Source organism: Balaenoptera acutorostrata, chromosome 1 (genome assembly GCF_949987535.1).
Source record: "Balaenoptera acutorostrata chromosome 1, mBalAcu1.1, whole genome shotgun sequence".
Classification (NCBI taxonomy): Eukaryota; Metazoa; Chordata; class Mammalia; order Artiodactyla; family Balaenopteridae; genus Balaenoptera; species Balaenoptera acutorostrata.
Genome location: NC_080064.1, coordinates 4,406,692 through 4,433,002, shown reverse-complemented (window position 1 = coordinate 4,433,002; position 26,311 = coordinate 4,406,692). Strand labels below are relative to the sequence as shown.

The window sequence follows — 26,311 nt, the reverse complement described above, 5'->3', positions numbered from 1 at the left end:
CAGCCTCTGGCTGGCCTATGGCCACAGCTGCTGTCCTGTCTCAGGCCACATCTCCAGACCCTCCATCACTACAGTCAGGTGGACATGGGGAAGGGGAGCTTACACAGGGACTGTGTAGATTTAAAAATTCAGTGCATTTTTTTTTTTTTTAAACAGCAAGAGTTGAGGACAGTTAAAAAAAAAAAATGGGAAAAGTTAACAAGAAAGCCTTTTCCCCCAGCTGCAGGCTCAGGTCGGCTGATGTGGTGTCTGGGCCCATGGTACGGTGGTCGCCTTGCTCCACGGAGGAGCACTTATCTGGAGGCTTTATCTTTTTTTATATTAATATTCAAGACCAGGTTTAGCTGAGTCCCAGCCCAGCTGCTGCCGGGAACATTAACCGCGGAACGGCATCTATCTGGGATCTTTAATAACTCTTGGTCGTGGTTTCCGAGGCCCTCTTCCCAGTTAACCGAAACCCCTGGATGCAGCAAGATGAAAGCCACCAGATAAAGGGCGGGCCCTACGGGGGCGACATCTGGCCCATCAGACGCTAAAGGCTCAAGTGGTTTTCTTGTCAGCTCAGCTCTTTGGGAAGCAAGTTTCCCCAGGGTGTTTCAGCCCCACAGTTTGTCCCGCATGTTTCAGATGGGACACAGCCCTTTTCCTTGGGGTGTCAGGCAAATAAGAGATTTGTTCCAGTACTCACACCTCCCGGCTGTGTTCGGGTCCTGGGCCATGACAAAGTTCCACGAACTGGGGGGGCTTCAAGCAACAGAACCTGGTTCTCTCACAGCTCCGGGGGCCAGAAGGCTGAAATCTGGGTGTGGGCAGGGCTGCGCTTTCTCTGAAGCCTCCAGGGGAGGATCCGTCCTGGCCTCCGCCAGCTTCTGGTGGCCGTGGTTCCTCGGCTTGTGGCCGCGTCCCTCCCACTGCTGCCTCCACCACCAAAGGGCCTCTTCCCTGTGCGTCTTCATTGGGCCTTCTTATTAGGACACCAGGCGCTGGATTTAGGGCCCACCCTATTCCGGTGTGAGCTCACCTTAACTAATTACATCTGCACAGAGCCTATTTCCAAATAGCCTCACATTCTACGGTTCTGGGTAGATGAAATTTGGGGGGACAAAATTCACCCCAGTGCCCCCTCCATTACAAACGGTATCCACACCTGAGGGAGCTGGGGTCTCCCCGGGGCGGGGGACAGGCTCTGGCCCCCCTGCCCGCCCCGCCTCACCTCTACTGCTCTCGCCTTCCTCACTCTAGCCCTGGGCCTTCTCTCCTCACGTGTGCCCCTGTCCCCTTGGACTGGAAAGTTCTTCTCCACGTCTTCAAGTGGTCCTCCTTTCAGACGGCTGGGGTCTCAGCTGCCCCTGGTCTCCCTGACTCTCTTATGCATTTACTTGCTTTTTCTCTGCCATCCCCCAGCAGGATGTAATGTCCAACAGGGTGGGGAGGGACCTTGTCTGTCCTGTTCACGCAGCATCTGGCAAGCCTGGAGCCAAGTAGATCTTCAGTAAACATTTGCTGAATTAATGAAAAGTATCAATGACTTGCCAAAAAAAGAAAAAAATGCAGGGACTTCCCTGGTGGTCCAGTGGTTAAGAATCCGCATTCCAGTGCAGGGGGTGCAGGTTTGATCCCTGGTAGGGGAGCTCAGATCCCACACGCCTCAAGGCCAAAAAAACCAAAACATAAATCAGAAGCAATATTGTAACAAATTCAATAAAGACTTTAAAAAATGGTCCACATCAAAAAAATCTAGAAAGGAAAAGAAAAAATGCAGACCCTCATCTCCTTCTTGAGAAATTTCCATCAGAATCAGGAGGTCCTCGAGGCCAAACTAGCTGACCCTTTGTCCTTCCTTTACATCTGGATTTATAATGCAAAGCCTTAAGAATTCTGCCATCTAATGGACTCAGGGCAGAAGTGCTTTATATCTTTAAATGACAACCTCATGCTGAAGATCCAAACACTTGTCCGCAGGAGAAAATGTTACAGCCACAGGGCTGGCCTCTGTTCTTCTCTCCAGACAACAGCCAGATCACCCCGGGGCCTGCGCTAGATGGCAACCAAGTCAAATATAGAACACTCACTTAAATCTGGACTTGAGATAAACAACGAATAACTTCTGCTATTATGTCCCGATGATGGCATAAACTGGTTGTTTATTTGAAATTCAAATTTAACTGGGTGTTCTATATATATATATTTTTAAAAATAAATTTATTTATTTTCGGCTGCATTGGGTCTTTGTTGCTGTGCGTGAGCTTTCTCTAGTTGCGGTGAGCGGGGGCTACTCTTCGTTGCGGTGCGTGGGCTTCTCATTGCGGTGGCTTCTCTTGCTGTGGACCACGAGCTCTAGGCGCGTGGGCTTCAGTAGTTGCAGCACGTGGGCTCAGCAGTTGTGGCTTGCGGGCTCTAGGGCACAGGCTCAGTAGTTGTGGCACATGGGCTCAGTTGCTCCGTGGCATGTGGGATCTTCCCGGACCAGGGCTCGAACCCGTGTCCCCTGCATTGGCAGGCGGATTCTTAACCACTGCGCCACCAGGGAAGTCCTGTTCTATATTTTTATTTGCTAAATCTGGCAACTGTACATAGACTAGGTGGGTGGGTGGGGTCCCTTCTGGCCAACTAGCTCTGGCCAGGACTTGTCCCTGGGAGGCACAGGAATAAAGCCTCATGTATGTAACTTATCAACTCAAATGCCAGCTCTGGGGCTCTCTGGCCACTTTCTGAGGCTTTCAGAGGAGAAAGTGGGCAGGTCAGAGCACTGTCCCAGATGCTGATTTCAATGACAAGCAAGCTAAACAGAATGTCTTTCTGAGGTTCAGAAGGAACCCTCCAAACCCAGCATCCGAGAACACAGGGACACCTAATCCACAGCCTTTGCTAATCACAGTTACAAGCGTAGTTGCAGCAACCAATTCAGAGGCCACTTCCCAGGAGGACAGCCCAATTTAAGCACATCTTGGTCCCCAGGACCTCACACGGGTTTTTGGTGCTGGGATGGATTCGTTGGTAGAGACGATGAATTGAGGGATTTCCCCTAATTTGTGTTTAGTCAACCCCTAATAATTAATGTGTCCCAATGACACGGCAAGAAGACAAATGACATAGTATGTTTACCCCTGCTGCACAGTTTTTTCAAGAAACCATACTCTTTTCCCATGGAGGATACACCAAACGCAGCAGTGCTTAGCTCTGGAGGAGAGGACTCTGCAGACTCTCATTTTCCTCTTTTATACATTCCTACATGGTCGGCATTCTTTTTTTTTGGCTGCGCCACACGGCATGTGGGATCTTAGTTCCCTGAACTGGGATTGAACCCGTGCCCCCTGCAGTGGAAGTGTGGAGTCTTAACCACTGGATCACCAGGGAAGTCCCACGGTCAGCATTCCTAAACCCCAAGGAGTCTGCCCCAGTTGACAGTGACACCATTACCCCGTTTCCTGGGCTGCATCCCTCTCGCAGCCCCTGCCTCGGCCAGGGGACCTCCTCCTGCCCCCGCCCAGCCCAGCCCTTACCGGTACTTCATGCCGGTGCACCGGGCGGTGCAGCTGTCCAGGGAGAGGCCGTGCATGCGCAGGAAGCTCTCCATGTTCCTGGCCTGGGCGGCTGCCCGCACCTCCCGCAGCTGCTGCAGCTCCAGTGTGCTGGCCTGGCGGACGGGCTGCAGGGCCCAGTCTGAGTGACACCTGCTCATCACGCTTCTCAGGCTCTCGCTGTACGTCATGGACAACATGGTCCCACCCGGCCCAGAAGCTGCCACTGTCCGGACGGGAAACGCCGAGTGGTGATGGGTTAGAGAGCATCCCGCCGTCCCCGGTGCCCAGGCTGGACGCCGGCCCTGGGGCTGGGGCAGGGGCTGCGGCAGGGACACATCCTCCAGAGAGAGCGGCCACCAAGGGGTCTTGGCGCCTGGGGACAGGGCCCGGCCCCGGAATGTAAACACCTCTTGGCTTGAGATTCTCGGTCCTCAAAGCTGCACTGGTCGGGAACTCTGGCTGAGTCACCCCCTCTGCCCCTGCACCCGTGAGACAAGCACAGGCGAAGCTGCATTCCAGGTGGGAGATCTCAAAAAAATGCTCCAAATGCGAAGGGGGCAGGAGCATGCAGAGAACCTGGCCCCCAGAGTGGAAGACTTCACGGCACCCCCTGGAGGTGTTCCCAGGGTAAAACCAGGTACAGGGCTGTCCCGGGAAGCAGCATAAGCACACCTGTCGCTGAAGCAAACTCCAGTGTGATTTTGCCAGGGGGCATCGCGCCCCCAGGAAGGCCCTATTTGTTGGTTCACAGCCTGGTAAAGGGACATGTTATCCACATGTGCATTCTCTGCTTGTACAAAGCGCCGTTGTACCAGCACAGTTCTTTGGGCTCCATGCTCAAACTAATTATGTCACAATCCACGAGTTTTTGCAATAGAAACACTGAGCGGATGCATTTAAGGAGGGAGTGAAGCGGGGAAGGGAATAGGTTTGGAAACTGCAAAGCTTAAATGTTAAGAACCATTGCTAAATCGTCATCTGAAAGGATGATTACACTTGGAAACTAAAAACATAAATGTCCATCAATAGGAAATTGGTTATGTAAATGAATGCTCATCCATAGAATGGAAATTTGTGCAGCCACGTGAGGTGTCTCCACGTGGACTGATAGGCAATGAGTCCCAGGAGACAGCGTCAAGAAAGGAAAGGAGAGGGGAACACGTGTGTGCACAGAATGCTGCCCTTGTGTCAATTCACGCGCACACGTGAGTAGCTCAGTGAAGGGCCAGCGTCACAGCTGTGCGTCCACATCCTGCAGTGGCTTTGACTGGGCAACATGGACACGGCCGCAGGGGGCAGGGCTGTTCTACAATCCAGGGACTCTCCCCCGCTCCCCCCCGCATCTGACCACGGGCTTCTGCCCCGGCCCAGATGCCAGCACCGTGGCCCCAGAATCGTCACCGTCACCGAGGTGAGATGCGTCTTTTCAGCTGGGTCAGCTGGACCCTGGAGCCCAGCCCTCGAACTGGAGGAACCAGCACTGTCCCCACCTCTGCCCTAAGGGAAAACAAGTTCCATTATCCCTGCGAAGGGCTGGGCAGGCTGCCCTGGGGGCTGAGGCAGCTGCAGAGTCCCTAGGGCGGAGAGGGCGTTGGGGTCGCCTGGGCTGGTCCTTCCTCAGGTGAGCTCTCCATCCCCAGTTCGTATCCCCCTTTCTCCACGGCAGGTATCATCACCTGACGACGTGCTTCTGTCCTCTCTAGTCATCTTGTTTGTTGCATCTGACCCCCTGAAGGTCAGGTCCAGGAGGGCAGGGACTTTTCCATCTACTTTCACTGTTGCACCCTCAGCTCCCGAAGTAGTAACTGGGTATTTCCCTGGCCGTGCTGGCAGCACCTGGAGGGGCTGGGCTGGCCCCCTGACTCAGGCCAAGGTTCTCTGCAGGCTGCCTTCTCCTGGGCCAGGACTTGCATCACCACAGCTCAGACCCACAGGGGGGCCCAGAACCTCTAGCATCCCCCAGGGATTTGGACTAAGGTCTCTGAGGGATGCTTTTGCAGGACACGAAAATACCCACCTTCCAGGAGAACCATTCTGGGGCAGCAGAGGGGGCCCAGGCTCGGTGGGGGGGGGGGTGGGTTTGACCTTGGACGTGGCACCATGGACGCCCACAGGTAGCAACGCCAGCTCCCTCCCTCCCTCCTCCCCTCCAAGTGCATGCTGCCCACTACCCATCAGGCAGCTGCTTCAAAGGCGTCTGTGTGGCCTGCGTGGGGCAAAAGCAGGCCAGTCCTGGCTTCCCTGGGGGTCCGTGTTCAGAGAGAACAGCCGGGCAAGCAGCAGTTACGGGGTGCTTCCCGAAGAGCAGGACCCACCTCAGACACGACCGTTCCCAGCCAGGCCCAGCCAGGCTGAGATCAATAGCCATTAGAGCTTTCAAGACATGACCCGCAAAAAGCAATCCTGGTCTGATCCGGCTCTGGAAATCTAGCCCTGGCCCCAGAGCTGCAATGCCAGTGCGGCTGAGTGCCCTGCTTCTGGACAGGGGCAGCCCTGTCCAGTGGGTGTGTCACCCACGCGGTGCGACCCAGGCAGGCACCTGCACCGCTCCGAGCCTCAGTCTCCACGTCTGTGAAGTGGGATGAGCAGAGGCCTATTGTGCAGGCTGCCTCGGGCTGCACGGGACCGGCCTGGAAAACTGGACAGGGGCTGGCCTCGCCGTGGGAGCATGCCACGTGTGGGACGTGGCCACCAACCACGAGGTGTGGACCGTGGCACCAGTTATGAGAAGTGGCGTGAGGACAAAATACACAAAAGGGGGTGGAGGGGAGGTGGGTGGGCCGGCGGGGGCCTCTCTAGAGGCCGCACGTGAACACGGGCCTGAGTGATTCGAGGGAGCCGTGTAGGATGAAATGTGGACGTTATCCATCGCCCCTGCTCTGGCGGAGACACACATCCTTAATGAGATGGGTGCAGTGGGTGCGGCCAGGACTTGGAGGGCGCCTCTCTGTGGGGCTGGGGGTCCCTCCTGCCTGGGATCTCTCCTCATCTTGAGCTATAGCGGCCTTGGGAGGGGCCCCTGGGTGGGGCAGGGCCACCAGCTGCATGGAGGGAGTCCAGAGCCTCCTGCTGAATGTGAGGGTCCTGGTGGCGTACGGCAGGCTTAGGCCAGGGGACCCGTGGGAGGGGGGGTGGGCCGTGGGCGAGCACGGTGGCCCCTGACCTGGGGTGGAGGGTGAGGACCCACAAGGGGGTCTGTGACCGGAGGGCCGAGTACAGCTAGGAAGGGGCTGGGAAGCGTGGGTCCTCCTAAGGCCCTCGAGGGCGGGGGAGGAAGGACACAGAGGGACTCGGACGGTCACCAATGCTGTCCAGCGGGAGAGGACACGTAATAAGCTGGCTTCCTCCGCAGGCGAGCAGGGCTGGGTCCCTGGATGAGGGGCCCCTCGAAGACTCCCCTTGTTGGGGCTCCTGCCTTGGCCACCTGGCTTCTCAGGCACCCCGACCTCTCGCTCCTCCTCTTTGCCATACTGCGCCCCCATCTCAGGAAAGATCAACCCTCTTTAATAGCCATCACTAATTACAGAGCCTACAGGGTCCCCCCCACCCCGTGCTGGGGCCTGCCTTTTGCAAATCTATTCCTGTGGACGGGGGTCTGGGGAATTCACGCGAATGAGCCGCGTGACATGGAAAAACGGAAAGAGACATTAACCTCGTTAAGTCCGTGGGAATCGCGACCTTGCTGAAGAGCCTTCCACCTGGAATTCCTGAACTGAGGTCTGTTTACTGAAAGCCACCAAAACACGAGACATGGGATCCGGAAGGAATCCGGAAAGTCTCTTTGAAACGGCGACATGTGTCTCGACACCGGAGAAACCGGCCTAAGTTCCTAAAGCGGGAGCGCGGAGGGCAGCGGCTCGAAATCATTCCGGAGCTCGGCTCGAAAATGCACAGCATCGCGTCAGGGCAAAAACAAAATTATTTTTGCTCGAGAACCATCAGCAAACCAAGGCCCAAAGAAGCAGCCCCCGGCCCTCTCAGGCCTGTGTTTCGAAACAGACCTTTCAGACAGCACCCAGCCTCCTGCTGCCATTCTCAGGGGGGAAACTTGAAAATGCTGGATCTTAGTGGGGAACCCGACAGGGTACCAGCTGCAGCTCAGGTCTCCCCGGATGGGAGAGCAGCAGGCTTGGGAGGCAAGCAGGCTCAAGCGGCAGAACGCCCACCCTCCTTCCTCCCGTGGTTACCTAGGGCTGGCTTTTTTTTTGAGGTTTTCCGCTTTGAAAACACATAGAGGGTCTAATTTCTGATCAGCCAAACGCATCCCCAAAAGCTGTCCCTGTCCTTTCTGTTCCCGGGATGCTTGTTCCCCAGCAGCATTCCCCCCACCAAGAAGGCAGCTGCCACTTGTCTCCTGGAGCTGAAGGGATGAAGGGACCACTCACCTGCCTCGCTGGCGTCTGCTGGTTAAAAGGGACACAGTCTAGTTTGTTAGGGTTCACAAGGCGTTTAAGGAGCTGGTGCAGCAGCTCTCTCATTAGGGAGTGTCACTGCAGAACGTCAGAAGCAATTGGTGAATAAGTCCCACAAGGGTCGGGTTTGGAGGCAGCGAGTCCATTAGTCCTAGTAGGGCATCTGCATCTCAGTGAAAGAGGCTGAATTATTCACGAGCGCCTCTTCCCCTAAAAGCCTGGGGAGTGTGGTTCTGCGGTGCAGCCTGGCAAGGCAGCCTCCTGCGTGCTGGCTGGGAGGGGGCGCCGGCTGGGGTCCTGCCATCCCCTCGGGTGCACGCCCTCTGCCTCGAGACCTGACCCTGGGAACCGCAGGTGGAGAGGCGCAGGCTGTGCTTTCTGGTATTTGAGGACGGGACCCAGGCTTGCAGCTGCCGTCCCACCTTGTTCTTAACTGTCTGCAAGCAGGGGAGCCCCGGGGCCCCACGGCACGTGACCACCGCCCACAGTGAAGGGGTTGAGGTCTGGCAAGACGCACCCTCAGCACACGCAGACAGATGCCCCACCTCCCTTCCACCGGGACGTGCCCCAGATTGTACGTCCTCTACTGCCAGGACCTATAAATGGCTGGAAGGTTCCTGCAGTTTGCTATTTGGACACCACACTGCTTCTCTCTCCAGGTGGGGGCATGGAGACCCTTCCTCACAGTCCTGACCTGAGGTTTGGAAAACGCTTTGAGGCTGAGCCCTGGGGTGATGTTATGCTGAGCCCCCGTTCCGGGTTCATGACCGCAGGGGCCCTTCGTGTCATACTAGGATCCCCCCAAAGTCTCAGCATGACACTATCCTCTAGCTGAGAAATCGCGCCGGTGCCTGTGGGATTCTGGATGGAGGCTGAGCTGATTACCCCATGACAAACCTGCTAACGGGGTGGCTACAAGGGGTGGGGGGATCACTTCGCCAGATCTGGAGTAGAAAGAAATGGGAGGCCGGGGGAGGACGTGGAACCGGAGGTAACTGGTTAGTGGGTGATGATCTGGAAAGGCCTTCATGATGGACTTGGGATGGTTTTTCTTTTCTTTTTTAAAAAATTTATTTATTTTGGCTGCACCACGCACCTTGCGGGGTCTTAGTCCCCTGACCAGGGATCGAACCTATGCCTCCTGAAGTGGAAGCACAGAGTCCTAACCACTGGACCACCAGGGAATTCCCTGGGATGGTTTTTCTTAAAGGCTGAAGCCCACTGTCAGGTTCCATGTCACGTGTCACCCCCTGGCTGGAAGTGGCCGTAGTGGGCCTCATTGCTGGGTGGCGGTCATCAGCCTGACATGCTTGGAATGAGGCTCATCTCCTTCCCCTGGGGCACTGTTCCCCTCTCATCACGTTGTCCCTCTCAGCACCTGCACCTCAGACACCAAGCCCCATGGACGTGGCTCCTGGTACCCTTCACTCTCTCTTCCTGTGGCTCCTGTGGTTCAGCCCTTCTCCATCTCTCCTGGCTCCTCATACAGCATCTCCATCCCCTGTCTCACTTCCTGCTACCAGGCTTCCTTCCTGCAGCAGAGCCCTGCCCCCGCCCTACTCTAACACCATCGATGGCTCCCCAGCGCCCACTGAATGCCGTCCAGGCTCCTCTGCTTGGCATTCCTGGCCCTCCCTCCTCAGACCCCCAGCTGCCTCTACAGTCTGGCCTCTGTTTACTCTCCATCCTGTCCTGTCCCTGATGGCCCAGATGGTGTGACCGCTACTTCCTGTTCTCAGGGCGCCTCTCCAAGCTGTGCTCAGGCTGTCGCATCTACTGGAATGTTCTTCCTGGTGTCTGTTGAATTCTGTCCAGTCTTCAAGGTCCAGCCCAAAGGTTCTATGCAGCCTTCCCTGACTCTCAGCTGGCTGTGACCCCTCCCTCCTCGGAACGCCACCAACTCTCTGGACTCTCCCATGACCCACTATTTTTTTTTTTTTAATTTATTTTATTTTTGGCTGCATTGGGTCTCCGTTGCTGTGCGTGGGCTTTCTCTAGTTGCGGCGAGCGGGGGCTACTCTTCGTTGCAGTGTGTGGGCTTCTCATCGTCGTGGCTTCTCTTGTTGCAGAGCACAGGCTCTAGGCGTGTGGGCTTCAGTAGTTGTGGCATGTGGGCTCAGTAGTTGTGACGCACGGGCTTTGTTGCTCCACAGCATGTGGGATCTTCCTGGACCAGGGCTCGAACCCGTGTCCCCTGCATTGGCAGGCGGATTCTTAATCTCTGCGCCACCAGGGAAGCCCCCCATGACCCACTTTGCCTCCTAGATACTCTTAGAATGATTTGGGTTTGGAGTAGATTGCACTACCGTGGCCGATCCTTTCCACCTCTCTGCGTCACGTGACCATGATTCCTCCCATGGGTCGGTGGGGGGGAGTATATTTTCCCCTTGGCATTGGGCTTGGTCATGAGCATGCTTTGGCCAAAAGAATGAGCAGAAGTGACTGTACCAATTCTAACCGTCGGCCTTCAGAGACAGTTGTGTTTCTGCTGTTTTCTCTGGCACTTCTGCCATGAAAAGAGGCCTGGGATGGCCCCTGGTTAGGTAGGATGGAGAGATGGTGAACACCGGCGTCCAGCCTGCAGCTTAGAGACCAACCCAGCTAAGCCCACCTAGACGAACTGACTCCAGTCAACACACAGATATATGAGCAAGGAATCAATGCTTATTGTTGCTGCCCCTGCAACTTGGGGTAGTTTGTTATGCAGCCTCCTGTGTAAAAGCTGACAGGTACAGGGTCTTCCCTCCCTTACCCGTCTGTGAGCTGCTCGAGGGCAGGGTCCTGGACACCTTTGCCCTGTTGGAGGAGGGGGTGTCACCCTGCTGGCTGACTTAAATAACCATCCAACAGCCGTGTCAGTGCCTGGGTGATGAGGACCCCCCACTGGGAGTGGCACCCAGTTTGCTGAACACAGACCCCACCCCCTTAGAGGTCATCACCAGAGGCCCCAAAAAAGATGCCGAGTGTCTGTGGGAAGTAACCACGCTGGAGACCCAAAGGGCAGGACAGCCAGAGCCTGTGGCATTGAACGTGGAGCTGAGAGGCTGGGGGTGGGTGGTCTTCAGATCTGGAGATTCAGTTCTCCAGCAGAGCCTGTCCACGGGGCAAGAAGACCTCATGGGGACCGGACGCTCAGCCAGAGGGGTCGCAGAGGGTAGACCACAGGGTGGATCCAGGGGGTCCGGGGGGCCAGCAAGGGGCGTGGACCACCCTTTCACTTCAACTCGACTTACTTGGCACCTCTTACGGGACCAGCCCTTTCAGCTGGCTGGCCTGTTTCGGGGATTTTTCTGCCTGCATGTCTCAGCTCACTCCTTTCCTTCCAGGAGTGAGGCAGGCCCAGGACCTCTGAGGATGCAGCTCAAGTGCATGTTTGGTTTCAAGGATTCAAGTGCATGTTTGGTTTCAAGGATTCAGTTTGAATCCTTGTGGACGGATGGCAAACATTCATTCTGGCATATTATGCCATACATACATACATACATACACACACACACACATACATACACACATACATACGTATATGATGATAAACACTTCATTCAATAAGAGCATTTGCAAGCTCAGACCTAACTATTTCAAGCAAGACCTTATCTAGCAAAAATTCCAGTAGAATCAAAGATTCGCTCGTCCCTTTAGAGCTCTCGGTAAGGGGTGAGACCTCATGGGAGGCACTGAAGCAATGGCAAAATTAGCCTGAGGACCCAGGCCCACGGTCATGTTCGGAGGTGCCAAGGCTGTGGGAAGGAAAAAGCCACATGGAAATCCAGCGCCGACCCCAGCACCCACTGCCCGAGCGAGGTCCCTGGTGCATCGGCGATAACGGCCCCACAGCTCCGTCACCACTGCGGGTGCACAGGCCGGGGACCCAGTTCTGGACCGAGAGACCTCCCAGGCCTGGAGGCCAAGACGCACAACAGACACCAGGGCCCTGCCCCCACGAGCCGTACCGAGTGTCCAGCCCCAAAGCTGGCGGAGCTGCCCTGAGGGTTCCATAAGCCTGGCATGTTCTCGATGGAGGAAAACGTCAAAGTAAATTCCCAGAGTTAGAGATTTACAAGAGCACGCGTGTCTGTGGTGCACGCCCCACCCCTACAGGTTAGGAAGAGGCTGCACAGAGGGAGGAAGGGACCCGCCTGGGGGGCTTTTGCTGATGGACGTGCCTCGGGCTGGACCTCTGGACGCCGTGTCCCTCTGGTGACAGACTCTCCCCCAGTGGACACATTGTGCTGATTTCCAACAGGAAATGCATCAGAAAGATGCCAGAGCACCTGTCCCGACCCTGGCCTGGGTCCTATTGCAGCCGCACACCCCAGAGAGCTCCATAGGCTACAGATCAGCTCAAATTCAAGGAAACGCAGAGAACACTGGGCTGGGTGCATCATCTTTCACTCTGATCACCTAAGAAGCACAAAGCTGGGATGACAGGAAAGCACTCGATACGCTGTCTGAGGGGTGAGGTTTGAAAGGCGATCTGGCGAGAGCTCAGCTCAAATCAAAGCAAATTCTAGACGACAAGCCCACACAACGAGCCTGACTTCACATCTTTCATCACTATGCCGTGTCGTGACACCGAGAAGAGGACCAGAGCCTGGATCTTATGGGGGAGTTTTCACGCCCGAGAAATCACCAGCACACCCGGCCTGGGCGACATGGCTCTCCCACCCGCTGCCCTGCTTGCCGGTTGTAGGGAAAACGGAGGGCTCGTTACCTGTAAAACTGGAGCTGTCTTTTGGGGCTCCCATACCGAGTACTGCGGACAGCAATGGAGGAGAGAGAAGGAAACAGGGAGAGAAGAGAGAGAAGCCACAGTTGGCATCAACCACGCACAGGGAGGTGCCAGCCCGGGAAGCATCTCTGACGCCCGGCAGCCCCAGCCCCAGCCCCACCCCGCCCTCTCGGGGCTGTCGGAGGATGTGCCCGGGTACCAAGTCTCGGTAGCAGCGCCACCCAGTGGCACAGGGAGGTGGAGGCCCGTTTATTTGGATGCCAGGCTCCTCTGTGCCTGGCCTCGGTTTGGGTTTCTTTTTTTCCTGGTCACCCCGCGCGACATGTGGCATCTTAGCTCCCCCTCCAGGGATTGAACCCACACCTCCTGCAGGGGAAGGGCAGAGTCTTAACCACTGGACTGCCAGGGAAGTCCCTCTGTTTGAATTTTCATGAAACATGCTTTTTCAGACCAACGGTTGAAAACCTTCAAACCCAGGAATGCCCATCACCCAACACGCTGGGAAGTCTGCACGTGACCATGGGGTTCTTTTTAGGACCTGGATGCAGGAGGGACGCCCCCATCCCCTGTGGTTTCCATGGACGCTCGCTGTGGCTCAGGCCCTCACAGTTATCTGAAGGTCCAGTGGCTCAAGGACTGGTGGGCCCCAGGGTTCCACTTGCGCCCCAGTCCTCCGTGACAATGATGCCAGCGGCTCCCACCCCGCGCCTTCCCCATGCCCTCCCTGTGGTTCAACCTGGGCTATTTTCCAAACAGAAAGACCCAGGGCTGGATCTGGAAGTGAGCTCCACAAAGAGGTCAAGGGGGCCCGGTGAGCATTCCACCCTCCGCGGGCTCCACTCAGGCCTGTAAGGCTTGGAGCCTTGCTCAGGGCGTCAGGGGAGCTGGTGGGACCACAGGGGCCACAGGACCTGCAGTGTGTGTGGGACCAGAGAGAGACGGAAACCGGGAAGGGCCTCTGTTACCTCCCACGGAATATTTCAGAAGAGTCAGGGACAAGGCAGCAGTCTAATCCTGGCTCCATCCCACCTGGAAAACCTTGGGTTTTTTCTTTCCCATTTTGGTCTTAAAAGCCTCCTTTCCTTGGAGAAAATGCAGGCTTGCGTGCACCTGACAGCCCTGTGGGCTCACTCGGCCCCTCCCTCTGGGTCAAGGGGAGGAGACTGGCCTGCGGACCTCCTCAGAGGCAGCACTGGCCCTGGGAGGGCCTGGGTGGGGTGGCACGGGGGCGTCACCTGTAGATCATGCCAGGGGAGCCGGTCTGCCGCAGGGAGAGCCGAGCCGGGGACCCCGTGGTCGATTCCGGATACATGGAGCCGGCCTCACTCGTCCCGACCCACTCCCTTCTTCAAGGAGGGAAGATCCTGGAGGGAGAGCAAAGAAGGAGGGGAGGCGGTTACAAAAAGACCAATCAGTGTGGCCAGGATGCTCTGTGATCCTGAAGGCCTGGTTCCTTGGGCATCTGCATGTCCCTCATCAGACAGACAGACAGGCCCACGGGGGCTCGGGTGAGGCTGATGGTCGGGTCCGTGACCGTGAAGGATTTCTACTCCTTCTTTCCAAGCCCCCACTCTGCCCCTCCCTGACTGCCTTTCTGAGGTTCTGGGAGCACTTCCTCGTTGCCCAAACTATGCAGAAATGGTGGCTGCAGAGGGAATCTGTGGACTTGGGAATCTGGGCTGTCTTCCCCAGGCCAGGAAGTGGTACCACGGTCACCCAGGGTCATCCTGGATGCCTCACCTCCCTGACCTCTGACTCCTGCCCTGAGGCACCCCCGGGCAAGTGAGGGACACGGACGGGAAACCAGGACCACAGAGGGGAGGGTGCACAGAGCGCCAGGCCTTGTGCGCCTGCTGGAGCAGAGCCGTCCCCAAGGCCAGTCCAGATGCTGGTCCAGAGGCCCCGGGGAAGGCAGGGTGCACGACGTCCTCACACAGGGTAACGGGATGGGGAACAGGCAGCCAAGGGCAGGCCGGGATGCACGTGCCCTTTACTGGGGGTGCGGCCCACCCCCACCCCTTGCTCTCCTCTCTGGCTTTCCCTGGGCCCAGCTGCTGTGTGGTGACACCTCAACCCCCAGCTCGGGCACTTAGGGATGTTTAATGTCCAGAATTCTGAATCACAGACTTAATCTGCCTGAGTCCCCAGGTGACGTCTGTGTTGTTTGTCCAGGGAACACACTTTGAGGACCCTTGGCCTAAAGCCGAGCTCCCGGACTAGAAGTCGGCAAACTACTGCCAGCAGGCCAAAAATTTCTGTAAATAAGATTTTATTGGAGGTTTTACCTCCATGCCCATTTGTTTATGAATTGCCCGTTTGTGCTACTATGATGGGGTGGGTCATTGCAATGGAGACCGTCTGGCCTGCAAAGCCTAAAATATTTACTACCTGTCCCTTTAAAGGAAAAGTCTGCCGACCCCTGTTCTAGGCTATTCTCTCCCCCACTGTCCAAGATGACACGGCCCAGCACCTCTCTCCTGAAATCACGAACACTTCCTTTCCCGTGTTACCCATAGCTCTCGACTTGATGCTTCCTATTTCACTAGCATCAGACCCATCCCCCAGTATCAGCACAAGGAACATTCTGCTCCCCTCCCATTGCTACCGGGTGACCTGGCCACGCCCACGGCACCCACACCCTCTGCCTCGCCCCCATTCAAGGGCATCCTGTAACAGGACTCTCGCCCACAAGTCCTTCCTTCTTTACAGAGCAGAGCCATCTGCACACAATCAATTACTACTTCTTCTATCTTGGGACTTCCCTCGTGGTCCAGTGGTTAAGACTCTGCACTTCCACTGCAGGGGCACAGGTTCGATCCCTGGTCAGGGAACTAAGATCCTGCATGCCACGCAGTGCGGCCAAAAACCCCCAAAACCCCCCTCCCCCAAAAATGACTTCTCCAGATGGAAGGAAAGATGGTGGAGGAGAAGGACGTGCACTCATTCCCTCTTGCGAGAGCACCATCATCACAACTAACTGCTGAACAATCATCAACAGGAAGACACTGGAACTCACTGAAAAAGATACCCCACATCCAAAGACAAAGGAGAAGCCACAATAAGATGGTAGGAGGGGTGCAATCACGATAAAATCAAATCTTATAATCGCTGGGTGGGTGACTCACAGACTGGCGAACACTTATACCACAGAAGTTCACCCACTGGAGTGAAGGTTCTGAGCCCCACGTCAGGCTTCCCAACCTGGGGGTCTGGCAACGGAGGAGGAATTCCTAGAGAATCAGACTTTGAAGGCTAGCAGGATTTGACTGCAGGACTTTGACAGGACTGGGGGAAACAGAGAGTCCACACTTGGAGGGCACACACAAAGTAGTGTGCGCATCGGGACCCAGGGGGAAGGAGCAGTGACCCCATAGGAGGCTGAAGCAGACCTACCAGCTAGTGTTGGAGGGTCTCCTGCAGAGGCAGGGGGCAGCTGTGGCTCACTGCGGGTACAAGGACACTGGCAGCAGAAGTTCTGGGAAGTACTCCTTGGCGTGAGCCCTCCCGGAGTCTGCCATTAGCCCCAACAAAGAGACTGCAGACTCCAGGGCTGGGTCGCCTCAGGCCAAACAACCAACAGGGAGGGAACTCAGCCCCACCCATTAGCAGACAAGCAGATTAAAGTTTTACTGAGCTCTGCCCACCAGAGCAGCACCCAGCTCTAGCCACCACCAGTCCCTCCCATCAGGAAACTTGCACAAGCCTCTTAGATAGCCTCATCCACCAGAGCGCAGACAGCAGAAGCAAGAAGAACTACAACCCTGCAGCCTGCAGAAGGAAAACCACAATCAGAGAAAGATAGACAAGATGAAAAGGCAGAGGGCTATGTACCAGATGAAGAAACAAGATAACCCCAGAAACACAATTAAATGAAGTGGAGATAGGCAACCTTCCAGAAAAAGAATTCAGAATAATGATAGTGAAGATGATCCAGGACCTCGGAAAAAGAATGGAGGCAAAGATCGAGAAGATGCAAGAAATGTTTAACAAAGACCTAGAAGAATTAAAGAACAAACAAACAGGAATGAACAATACAATAACGGAAATGAAAAATACACTAGAAGGAATCAATAGTAGAATAACTGAGGCAGAAGAACTGATAAGTGACCTGGAAGACAGAATGGTGGAAATCACTGCCACAGAAAAGAATAAAGAAAAAAGAATGAAAATAAATGAAGACAGCCTAAGAGACCTCTGGGACAACATTAAATGCACCAACATTCACGTTATAGGGGTCCCAGAAGGAGAAGAGAGAGAGAAAGGAACTGAGAAAATATTTGAAGGCATTACAGTTGGAAACTTCCTTAACATAGGAAAGGAAATAGGCGCCCAAGTCCAGGAAGCACAGAGAGTCCCAGGCAGGATAAACCCAAGGAGAAACACACTGAGAGACATAGTAATCAAACTGACAAAAATTAAAGACAAAGAAAAATTATTAAAAGCAACAAGGGAAAAACGACAAAAACACACAAGCAAACTCCCATAAGGTTAACAGCTGATTTCTCAGCAGAAACTCTGCAAGCCAGAAGGGAGCATGATATATTTAAAGTGATGAAAGGGAAGAACCTACAACCAAGAATACTCTACCCGGCAAGGATCTCATTCATATTCGACAGAGAAATCAAAAGTTTTACAGACAAGCAAAAGCTAAGAGAATTCAGCACCACCAAACCAGCTTTACAACAAATGCTTAAGGAACTTCTCTAAGTGGGAAACACAAGAGAAGAAAAGGACCTACAAAAACAAACCCAAAACAATTAAGATAATGGTAATGGAACATACATATTGATAATTACCTTAAATGTAAATGGATTAAATGCTCCAGCCAAAAGACATAGTCTGGCTGAATGGATACAAAAACAAGACCCATACATATGCTGTCTACAAGAGACCCACTTCAGACCTAGGGACCCATACAGACTGAAAGTGAGGGGATGGAAAAAGATATTCTATGCAAATGGAAATCAAAAGAAAGCTGGAGGGGCTTCCCTGGTGGTGTAGTGGTTAAGAATCCGCCTGCCAATGCAGGGAACACGGGTTCAAGCCCTGGTCCAGGAAGATCCCACATGCTGTGGAGCAGCTAAGCCTGGGTGCCACAACTACTGAGCCTGCGCTCTAGAGCCCATGAGCCACAACTACTGAGCCTGTGTGCCACAACTACTGAAGCCTGCACAACTAGAGCCTGTGCTGCACAAGAGAAGCCACTGCAACGAGAAACTCGCGCACCACAACGAAGAGTAGCCCCCACTCGCCGCAACTAGAGAAAGTCCGCACGCAGCAACAAAGACCCAATGCAGCCAAAAATAAATAAGTAAATAAATAAATTTATTAAAAAAAATAAAAAAGAAAGCTGGAGTAGCAATTCTCATATCAGACAAAATAGACTTTAAAATAAAGACTATTACAAGAGACCAAGAAGGACATAATGACCAAGGGATCAATCCAAGAAGAAGATATAACAATTGTAAATATTTATGCACCCAACATAGGAGCACCTCAATACTTAAGGCAAATGCTAACAGCCAAAAAAGGGGAAATTGACAGTAACACAATCATAGTAGGGGACTTTAACACCTCACTTTCACACCAATGGACAGATCGTCCAAAATGAAAATAAATAAGGAAACACAAGCTTTAAATGACACATTAAACAAGATGGACTTAATTGATATTTATAGGACATTCCATCCAAAAACAACAGAATACACTTTCTTCTCAAGTATTCATGGAACATTCTCCAGGATAGACCATATCTTGGGTCACAAATCAAGCTTTGGTAAATTTAAGAATATTGAAATTGTATCAAGTATCTTTTCTGACCACAACGTTATGAGACTAGATATCAATTACAGGAAAAAAAACTGTAAAAAATACAAACGCATGGAGGCTAAACAATACGCTACTAAATAACCAAGAGATCACTGAAGAAATCAAAGAGAAAATCAAAAAATACCTAGAAACAAATGACAACGAAAACATGATGACCCAAAACCTGTGGGATACAGCAAAAGCAGTTCAAGAGGGAAGTTTATAGAAATAAAATCCTACCTCAAGAAACAAGAAAAATCTCAAATAAACAACCTAACCTTACACCTAAAGCAATTAGGGAAAGAAGAACAAAAAAACCCCAAAGTTAGCAGAAGGAAAGAAATCATAAAGATCAGATCAGAAGTAAATGAAAAAGAAATGAAGGAAACAATAGCAAAGATCAATAAAAGTAAAAGCTGGTTCTTTGGCAAGAAAAACAAAATTGATAAACCATTAGCTAGACTCATCAAGAAAAAAAGGGAGAAGACTCAAATCAACAGAATTAGAAATGAAAAAGGAGAAGTAACAACTGACACTGCAGAAATACAAAGGATCATGAGAGATTACTACAAGCAACTATATGCCAATAAAATGGACAACCTGGAAGAAATGGAAAAATTCTTAGAAAAACACAACCTTCCAAGACTGAACCAGGAAAAAATAGAAAATATAAACAGACCAATCACAAGTAATGAAATTGAAACTGTGATTAAAAATCTTCCAACAAACAAAAGCCCAGGACCAGATGGCTTCACAGGTGAATTCTATCAAACATTTAGAGAAGAGCTAACACCCATCCTTCTCAAACTCTTCCAAAATATAGCAGAGGGAGGAACACTCCTAAACTCATTCTATGATGCCACCATCACCATGATACCAAAATCAGACAAAGATGTCACAAAAAAAGAAAGCTACAGGCCAATATCTCTGATGAACATAGATGCAAAAATCCTCCACAAAATACTAGCAAACAGAATCCAACAGCACATTAAAAGGATCATACACCATGGTCAAGTGGGGTTTACCCCAGGGATGCAAGGATTGTTCGTTCAATATATGCAAATCAATGAATGTGATACACCATATTAACAAATTGAAGGATAAAAACCATATGATAATCTCAATAGATGCAGAAAAAGCTTTTGACAAACTTCAACACCCATTTATGATGAAAAACTCTCCAGAAAGTCAGCATAGAGGGAACCTACCTCAACCTAATAAAGGCCATATATGACAAACCCACAGCCAACGTCATTCTCAATGGTGAAAAACTGAAACCATTTCTTCTAAGATCCGGAACAAGACAAGGTTGGCCACCCTCACCATTATTATTCAACATAGTTTTGGAAGTTTTAGCCACAGCAGTCAGAGAAGAAAAAGAAATAAAAGGAATCCAAATTGGAAAAGAAGAAGTAAATCTGTCACTGTTTGCCGATGACATGATACTATACAAAGAAAATCCTAAAGGTGCCACCAGAAAACTACTAGAGTTAATCAATGAATTTGGTAGAGTAGCAGGATACAAAATTAATGCATAGAAATCTCTTGCATTCCTATACACTAACAATGAAAGATCAGAAGGTAAATTAAGGAAACAATCCTATTTACCACTGCAACAAAAAGAATAAAATACATAGGAATAAACCTACCTAAGGAGGTAAAAGACCTGTACTCAGAAAACTATAAGACACTGATGAAAGAAATCAAAGGTGACACAAACAGAAGGAGAGAGATACCATGTTCTTGGATTGGAAGAATCAATATTGTGAAAATGACTATACTACCCAAGGCAGTCTACAGGTTCAATGCAATCCCTATCAAATTATCAATGGCATTTTTTACAGAACTAGAACAAAAAATCTTATAATTTGTATGGAGACACAAAAGACCCCGATTAGCCAAAGCAATCTTGAAAAAAAAAAAAAAAAAACAGAGCTGGAGGAATCAGACTCCCTGACTTCAGACTATACTACAAAGCTACAGTAATCAAGACAGTATGGTACTGGCACAAAACCAGAAATATAGATCAATGGAACAGGATAGAAAGCCCAGAGATAAACACATGCACCTATGGTCAACTTATCTATGACAATGGAGGCAAGGATATACAATGGAGAAAAGACAGTCTCTTCAATAAGTGATGCTGGGAAAAATGGACAGCTACATGTAAAAGAATGAAATTAGAACACTCCCTAACACCATACACAGAAATAAACTCAAAATGGATTAAAGACCTAAATGTAAGACCAGGCAATATAAAACTCTTAGAGGAAAACATAGGAAGAACACCCTTTGACACAAACTGCAGCAAGATCTTTTTTGACCCACCTCCTAGAGTAATGGAAATAAAAACAAAAATAAACAAATGGGACCAAGTGAAACTTAAAAGCTTTTGCGCAGCAAAGGAAACTATAAACAAGACAAAAAGACAACCCTCAGAATGGGAGAAAATATTTGCAAGTGAATCAACAGACAAATGATTTATCTCCAAAATATATGAACAGCTCATGCAGCTCAATATCAAAAAAAACAAACAACCCAATCAGAAAATGGGCAGAAGACCTAAATCTACATTTCTCCAAAGAAGACATATAGATGGCCAAGAGGCACATGAAAAGCTGCTCAACATCACTAATTACTAGAGAAATGCAAATCAAAATTACGAGGTCTCTTGGGCTTCCCTGGTGGCGCAGTGGTTGAGAGTCTGCCTGCTAGTGCGGGGGACACGGGTTCGAGCCCTGGTCTGGGAGGATCCCACATGCCGCGGAGCGGCTGGGCCCGTGAGCCACAATTGCTGAGCCTGCGCGTCTGGAGCCTGTGCCCCGCGACGGGAGGGGCCGCGATAGGGAGAGGCCTGCGCACCGCGATGAAGAGCGGTCCCCGCACCGCGATGAAGAGTGGCCCCCGCTTGCCGCAACTGGAGAAAGCCCTCGCACGAACCGAAGACCCAACACAGCCAAAAATGAATAAATAAATAAATAAATAAGAAAATCCTTTAAAAAAAAAAAAATTACGAGGTCTCACCTCACTCCAGTTAGCTGGGCATCATCATAAAGTTACAAACAATAAATGCTGAAGAGGGTGTGGAGAAAAGAGAACCCTCTTGCACTGTTGGTGGGAATGTAAATTGATAGAGCCATTAAGGAGAACAGTATGGAGGTTCCTTAAAAAAATAAAAATAGAATTACTATATGACCCAGCAATCCCACTACTGGACATATACCCAGAGAAAATCATAATTCAAAAAGACGCATGCAGCCCAATGTTCATTGCAGCACTTTTACAATAACCAGGTCATGGAAGCAACCTAAATGTCCATCAACAGACGAATGGATAAAGAAGATGTGGTACATATATACAATGGAATATTGCTCAGCCATAAAAAGGAACGAAATTGGGTCACTTGTAGAGACGTGGATGGACCTAGAGACTGTCATACAGAGTGAAGTAAGTCAGAAAAAGAAAAACAAATATCATATATTAATGCATATATGTGGAATCTAGAAAAATGGTACAGATGAACTGGTTTGCAAGGCAGAAATAGAGACACAGATGTAGAGGACAAACGTATGGACACCAAGGGGGGAAGTCTGGGGGGATGAATTGGGACATTGGGATTGACATATACACACTAATATGCATAAAATAGATAACTAAAAAAAAAAAACCCAAACTACTTCTGCAGTTTTCAAAAACAACAAGCATAGTTTCTTGGACCCACTTCCTTCCCCACTCTTGTCCTATTTCTCTCCTTCCATCACAGGAAATGTCCTCTTGTCTGCAATTACCCTCCCTTCTGCCCTCATGCCTCTGAGGAAGCTACCATTGCCAAGGTCGCCGTGACCTCCCTGTTGCTAAGCCTGATAGTGCCCAGCGTACGGGGTGGATGGCGGGGCCGCACCATCCTCCTGGCTCCGGGACCCCACGCTGCCCGCTGTCCTGCTGCCTCCCCAGCTGCTCCTTCTCGGGCTCCCGGGCTGCGTCTGGTCCTCTCTCTTGTCTCCACCTCTGGTTTCTGCCCAGGCTCAGGTCTTGAATCTCTTTTCTTTTCTGTCTACACGAGGTTCCTCAGATTTCCACCAGTCTTCTGGCTCTGACCTCCATTGCTACGATGCAGACCCCACGATTGTATCTCCAGCCCCCATCTCTCTGCTGGACCGCAGACGCGTGTATCCAACCATCCACTAGGCATCTCTACAAGGATGTGAAACAAGCACCTTGGGTCCATGCATCTAACACGAAGCTCCTGACCACCCTGTCAACTACAAATTGGCACTTGCCATGTGCACTTGCCATCTACCTCTACAAGGATTAAATCCTGTGCTGCTGCAGTTGCTGACTTTCAACATCCCCTGAACGGAATTCAGGGTGGAGAGCAGAAATGAGGCACTCGGTGCTCTGAGAAAAACTGGCAGAACAGGTCTTCAGATAGCTAGATATTTTCAGGAGAAGATTTAATGAGCCTAATTTTTGTGTTTCCTCATATCTAGAAAAACACTAAAATCCTTCATGGTGATGATTGCTCCTTGTGACTAGCAGAAACCTTCTGGAAAAAAATACGTGCTTGATTGCATGTGCTCCCTCTTTGCCAAAATCACATACATACTGACCTTCGCCTGACCTCTTTGGTGCAGTTTCTCAGAGCTATCTGAAATGCTGTCTCCCGGGCCGCAGTCCTCATGTTGCCCCAAATAAAACTTAACTCTCACTCTCATGTTGTGCATTTTTTTAAGTCGACAACTCCCATTCCAGCCCTGTTCTTCCACGGCCACCCTGTCCTGAGGCCATCTTCAGAAGCCACCAGAGTCCCGCGCTTCTTGCGGTGACCTCCGCCTCCTCCTCCCTGGCCCGGTTGCCACCTTCCCTCTCATAGTCCCCACGACAGCTTTCTGACAGGTCTCCTGGCTTCCACCTTGACCAGGAGCCAGAGCGAACCTTCCAGAACATAAATCAGATCATGTTGTTACTTTGCTCAAACTTTCCAATGGTTTCCCATTCTACCCAGAGTGAAAGCCCAAATCTCAACAGTGGCCTCAGCCCGGCCCCGCCTGAGCCATGACCTCTCTGACCTCATCCCCGCCCCCCCCTCGCTCACTCTGCCCCAGACGCGGGCTCTGTGGGGTCCCGTGAACCCAGCAGATGCTCCAACCTCAGGGCTTTTGCACCTGCTCTTCCTTCTGCCTGAGCTCTCTGACCCCCGACCCGCCGGAGGGACCCCCTGACCTTCATCTCCTAATACAAAGGTCGCATTCTCAGGGAGTCTTCTCTGGACACTTTATCTTAAATTGCAGACCTGTCTTCCCTACACTCCCCTGGTCCCTCCCCTGGCACGTGTCACCTTCTAACACACCTTCTATTTCACCTACTGTCTCATTTATGACCCCAAGATGCCAGCTCCATGGATGCAGGGAGTTTTGTCGGCTGTGTTCACAGCTATGCCTGGCACACCTGTGGTAGGGGGAGGGCCTGGGGACTCGGCTGGCATGAGGTGGCAGGGGTGGGGACAGGGCCGCCTTCCTGAGGGTGCAATGCCTGCTCTGTCCAGCGGGGGTGTTCACGGCAGCTACAGGTGCCACTGGCCACACTTTGGGAGGCATCCCCAGGGAGGTCACCTGTCCCACTCCTCACCCTAGCCCGGACTCTGGAAGCTCAGGTCCTTCAGGGTCAGCAGTCAGCTCCTCCGCCCACAGCCGGGCACTGGCCATGCTCTGATGCCCACTTCACGTGGAAAAGAACTGCAGGCCACGAGCAGTGCTTCTGTCTCATTCCTCCTGGGGGGTTGGCACCTTTGCCACCTCACGGGGGGGAAGAGGATTGGTGAGGTTTCCCCAAGCCCCCTGCTGGGCATTCAGGACACAGTCCAGGGGCACAGCCAACGTGCCCAGAGCCCACCTCCTTGCCCTGTAGCTGCCACTGTCCAATCAGGAGCCACTGCATCTGCCTGGCAGCCAACCCCCAAGGAGCTGACGTCCCAGTGGGGAGGCTGTGACTCCCAGGCTGCCAGGTGCTGGGCTCCTGCACCCCTGGGGGAGGAAGGCAGGCACAGCTGCCCAGCCCACCTCCACCCGGGACCGTGCAGAAACCATTTGGCAACATGCCAGGCTCGAGAGGGACGAGGGACGGGAGGGGCGGCTGAGAGGGTGTGGCTCGGGGGTCCAAGCTGGGAGTCCGAAAGCTGGGTCCCTCCCATCTCCTGCATGCCCAGCTGGTCTGCGTGTGACCTGGAGCAAACCACCCCGGTTTATACTTGGAGACATAAGCATGGAGTGCTCACAAAGGCCCGTTCATAGTTTCTCACGGGAGCAAAGAGAAGATGATACGCTCTGAGCCCAAGAGGAAAGATGTTGAGTCAGTCCCAGCTCCCACCCTTTGCAGGCTGAGCTGAGCGATGACAGGGGACCTGAAAGCCTCCATCTGTAGACACTGTCTTCTCTCCAACTTATTGTTTGGAAAACTTTCAAACATCAGAAAAATTGTAAAAAACCAGAATAGCCACAAACACCTATATACCCTTCATCCTACTCACTGATAGTCTACCTATGCCTCATTTCCTTGCATTGCCTCTCCTCCCCCTCCCCCTCTCTCCCCTTCACCTCTTCCCCCTCCCTCTCGCACACACTTTTTTTCTGAACCATTTGACAGTTGCCATCTCATGCACGTCACCCCTCAATACTGCAGCAAGCATTTTCTGAGAATAAGAACTCTACCTTACATAACTACAATACCATGATCATATCTAAGGCAATTAATTCAATACCACCTGATATATAGCCTATATTAAAAATTTCCGCCTTCCTCAAAAAACAAGAAAAACCTCAAATAAACAATCCAGGCTACCACCTAAAAGAATTAGAAAAAGAAGAACAGGGACTTCCCTGGAAGCGTTGTGGTTAAGACTCTGCACTCCCAATGCAGGGGGCCCGGATTCGATCCCTGATCAGGGAACTAGATCCCACATGCATGTCGCAACGAAGAGTTCGCATACCGCAAGAAAGGAACCCATGAGGCGCAACTAAGGAGCCCGCCTGCCGCAAGTAAGACCCGACGCAACCAAATAAATAAGTAAATAAATTAGAAAAGAAAGAAAGAAAAAGAAGAACAAACAAAACTTAAAGTCAGCAGAAGAAAGGAAATAATAAAGATCAGAGAAGAAATAAAACAGAGATTAAAATTTTCCCATTGATTCCAAAAAGATAGTCTATAGTTTAAAAAAATCCAGAATCCATTCCAAAAATAGATTCTATAGCTTAAAAAAAAAACACCAGAATCCACTCAAGGTTCACCTAATCCAGCACCCCTCAACTAATCTCTTAATCCAGCACCCCACCCCCCTACCATTTTTTCATTTTTGTTTTTCATGGCATTGGGTTTTTGTATTTGTTTTTGAAAAGCTCAGGCCATTAGTCCTGCAGACTGTCCCACATTTTGCATTTGTCTGATTGCAGCCTGATGATTAGATCTGGCTAAACCTTTTTGGTGAGGTGTGTCCTTCTGGTGCATCCAACCAGGATGCACATGCGCGTTTGTCCATTGACGGGCAAAGCCAGGGCCTGCCACTTGGTTAAGGCAGCTTCCGCCTGGCACGGAGCACTAATTCCTTCATAATTAACCAGGAACCGCAGGGAGGGCTCTTTGAGGCTGTGTGAGAATCCAGTTCCCCTGCAACCTCTCACTGTGTTTTCTCCACTTTAGTTTTCCCAGAAAGGTCACTATGCAGCCTGTTAGGGCTCCGAGTGCAGAGGACGCGAGAGGGCAGGAGGCCCAGTTTAAATGGGAAGAAAACACAAAAACGGATTCCTGGAGTCTTAGGCTGTCATCAGAGCTGCAGCCCCGGCCAG

General features: G+C 51.7%; 1 protein-coding gene across 3 annotated transcripts in view; it reads right to left on the bottom strand.

The window, feature by feature from the left end:
• Positions 1–26,311, bottom strand: part of KCNAB2 (potassium voltage-gated channel subfamily A regulatory beta subunit 2) — a 97,045-nt gene that overhangs the window by 41,220 nt on the left and 29,514 nt on the right. The window contains exons 2-3 of one of the 3 annotated variants that reach the window (XM_057556931.1): positions 13,901–14,029; positions 12,648–12,689 (exon numbers count right to left, since the gene is read on the bottom strand). In XM_057556931.1, the coding sequence (XP_057412914.1) occupies positions 12,648–12,689; positions 13,901–13,977 (119 nt within the window). In that variant the 5' untranslated portion in view covers positions 13,978–14,029. Of the gene's footprint in view, positions 1–3,503; positions 3,739–12,647; positions 12,690–13,900; positions 14,030–26,311 lie in introns of those variants that run through there. The other 2 variants (XM_057556939.1, XM_007166209.2) reach the window with 2 other exon arrangements.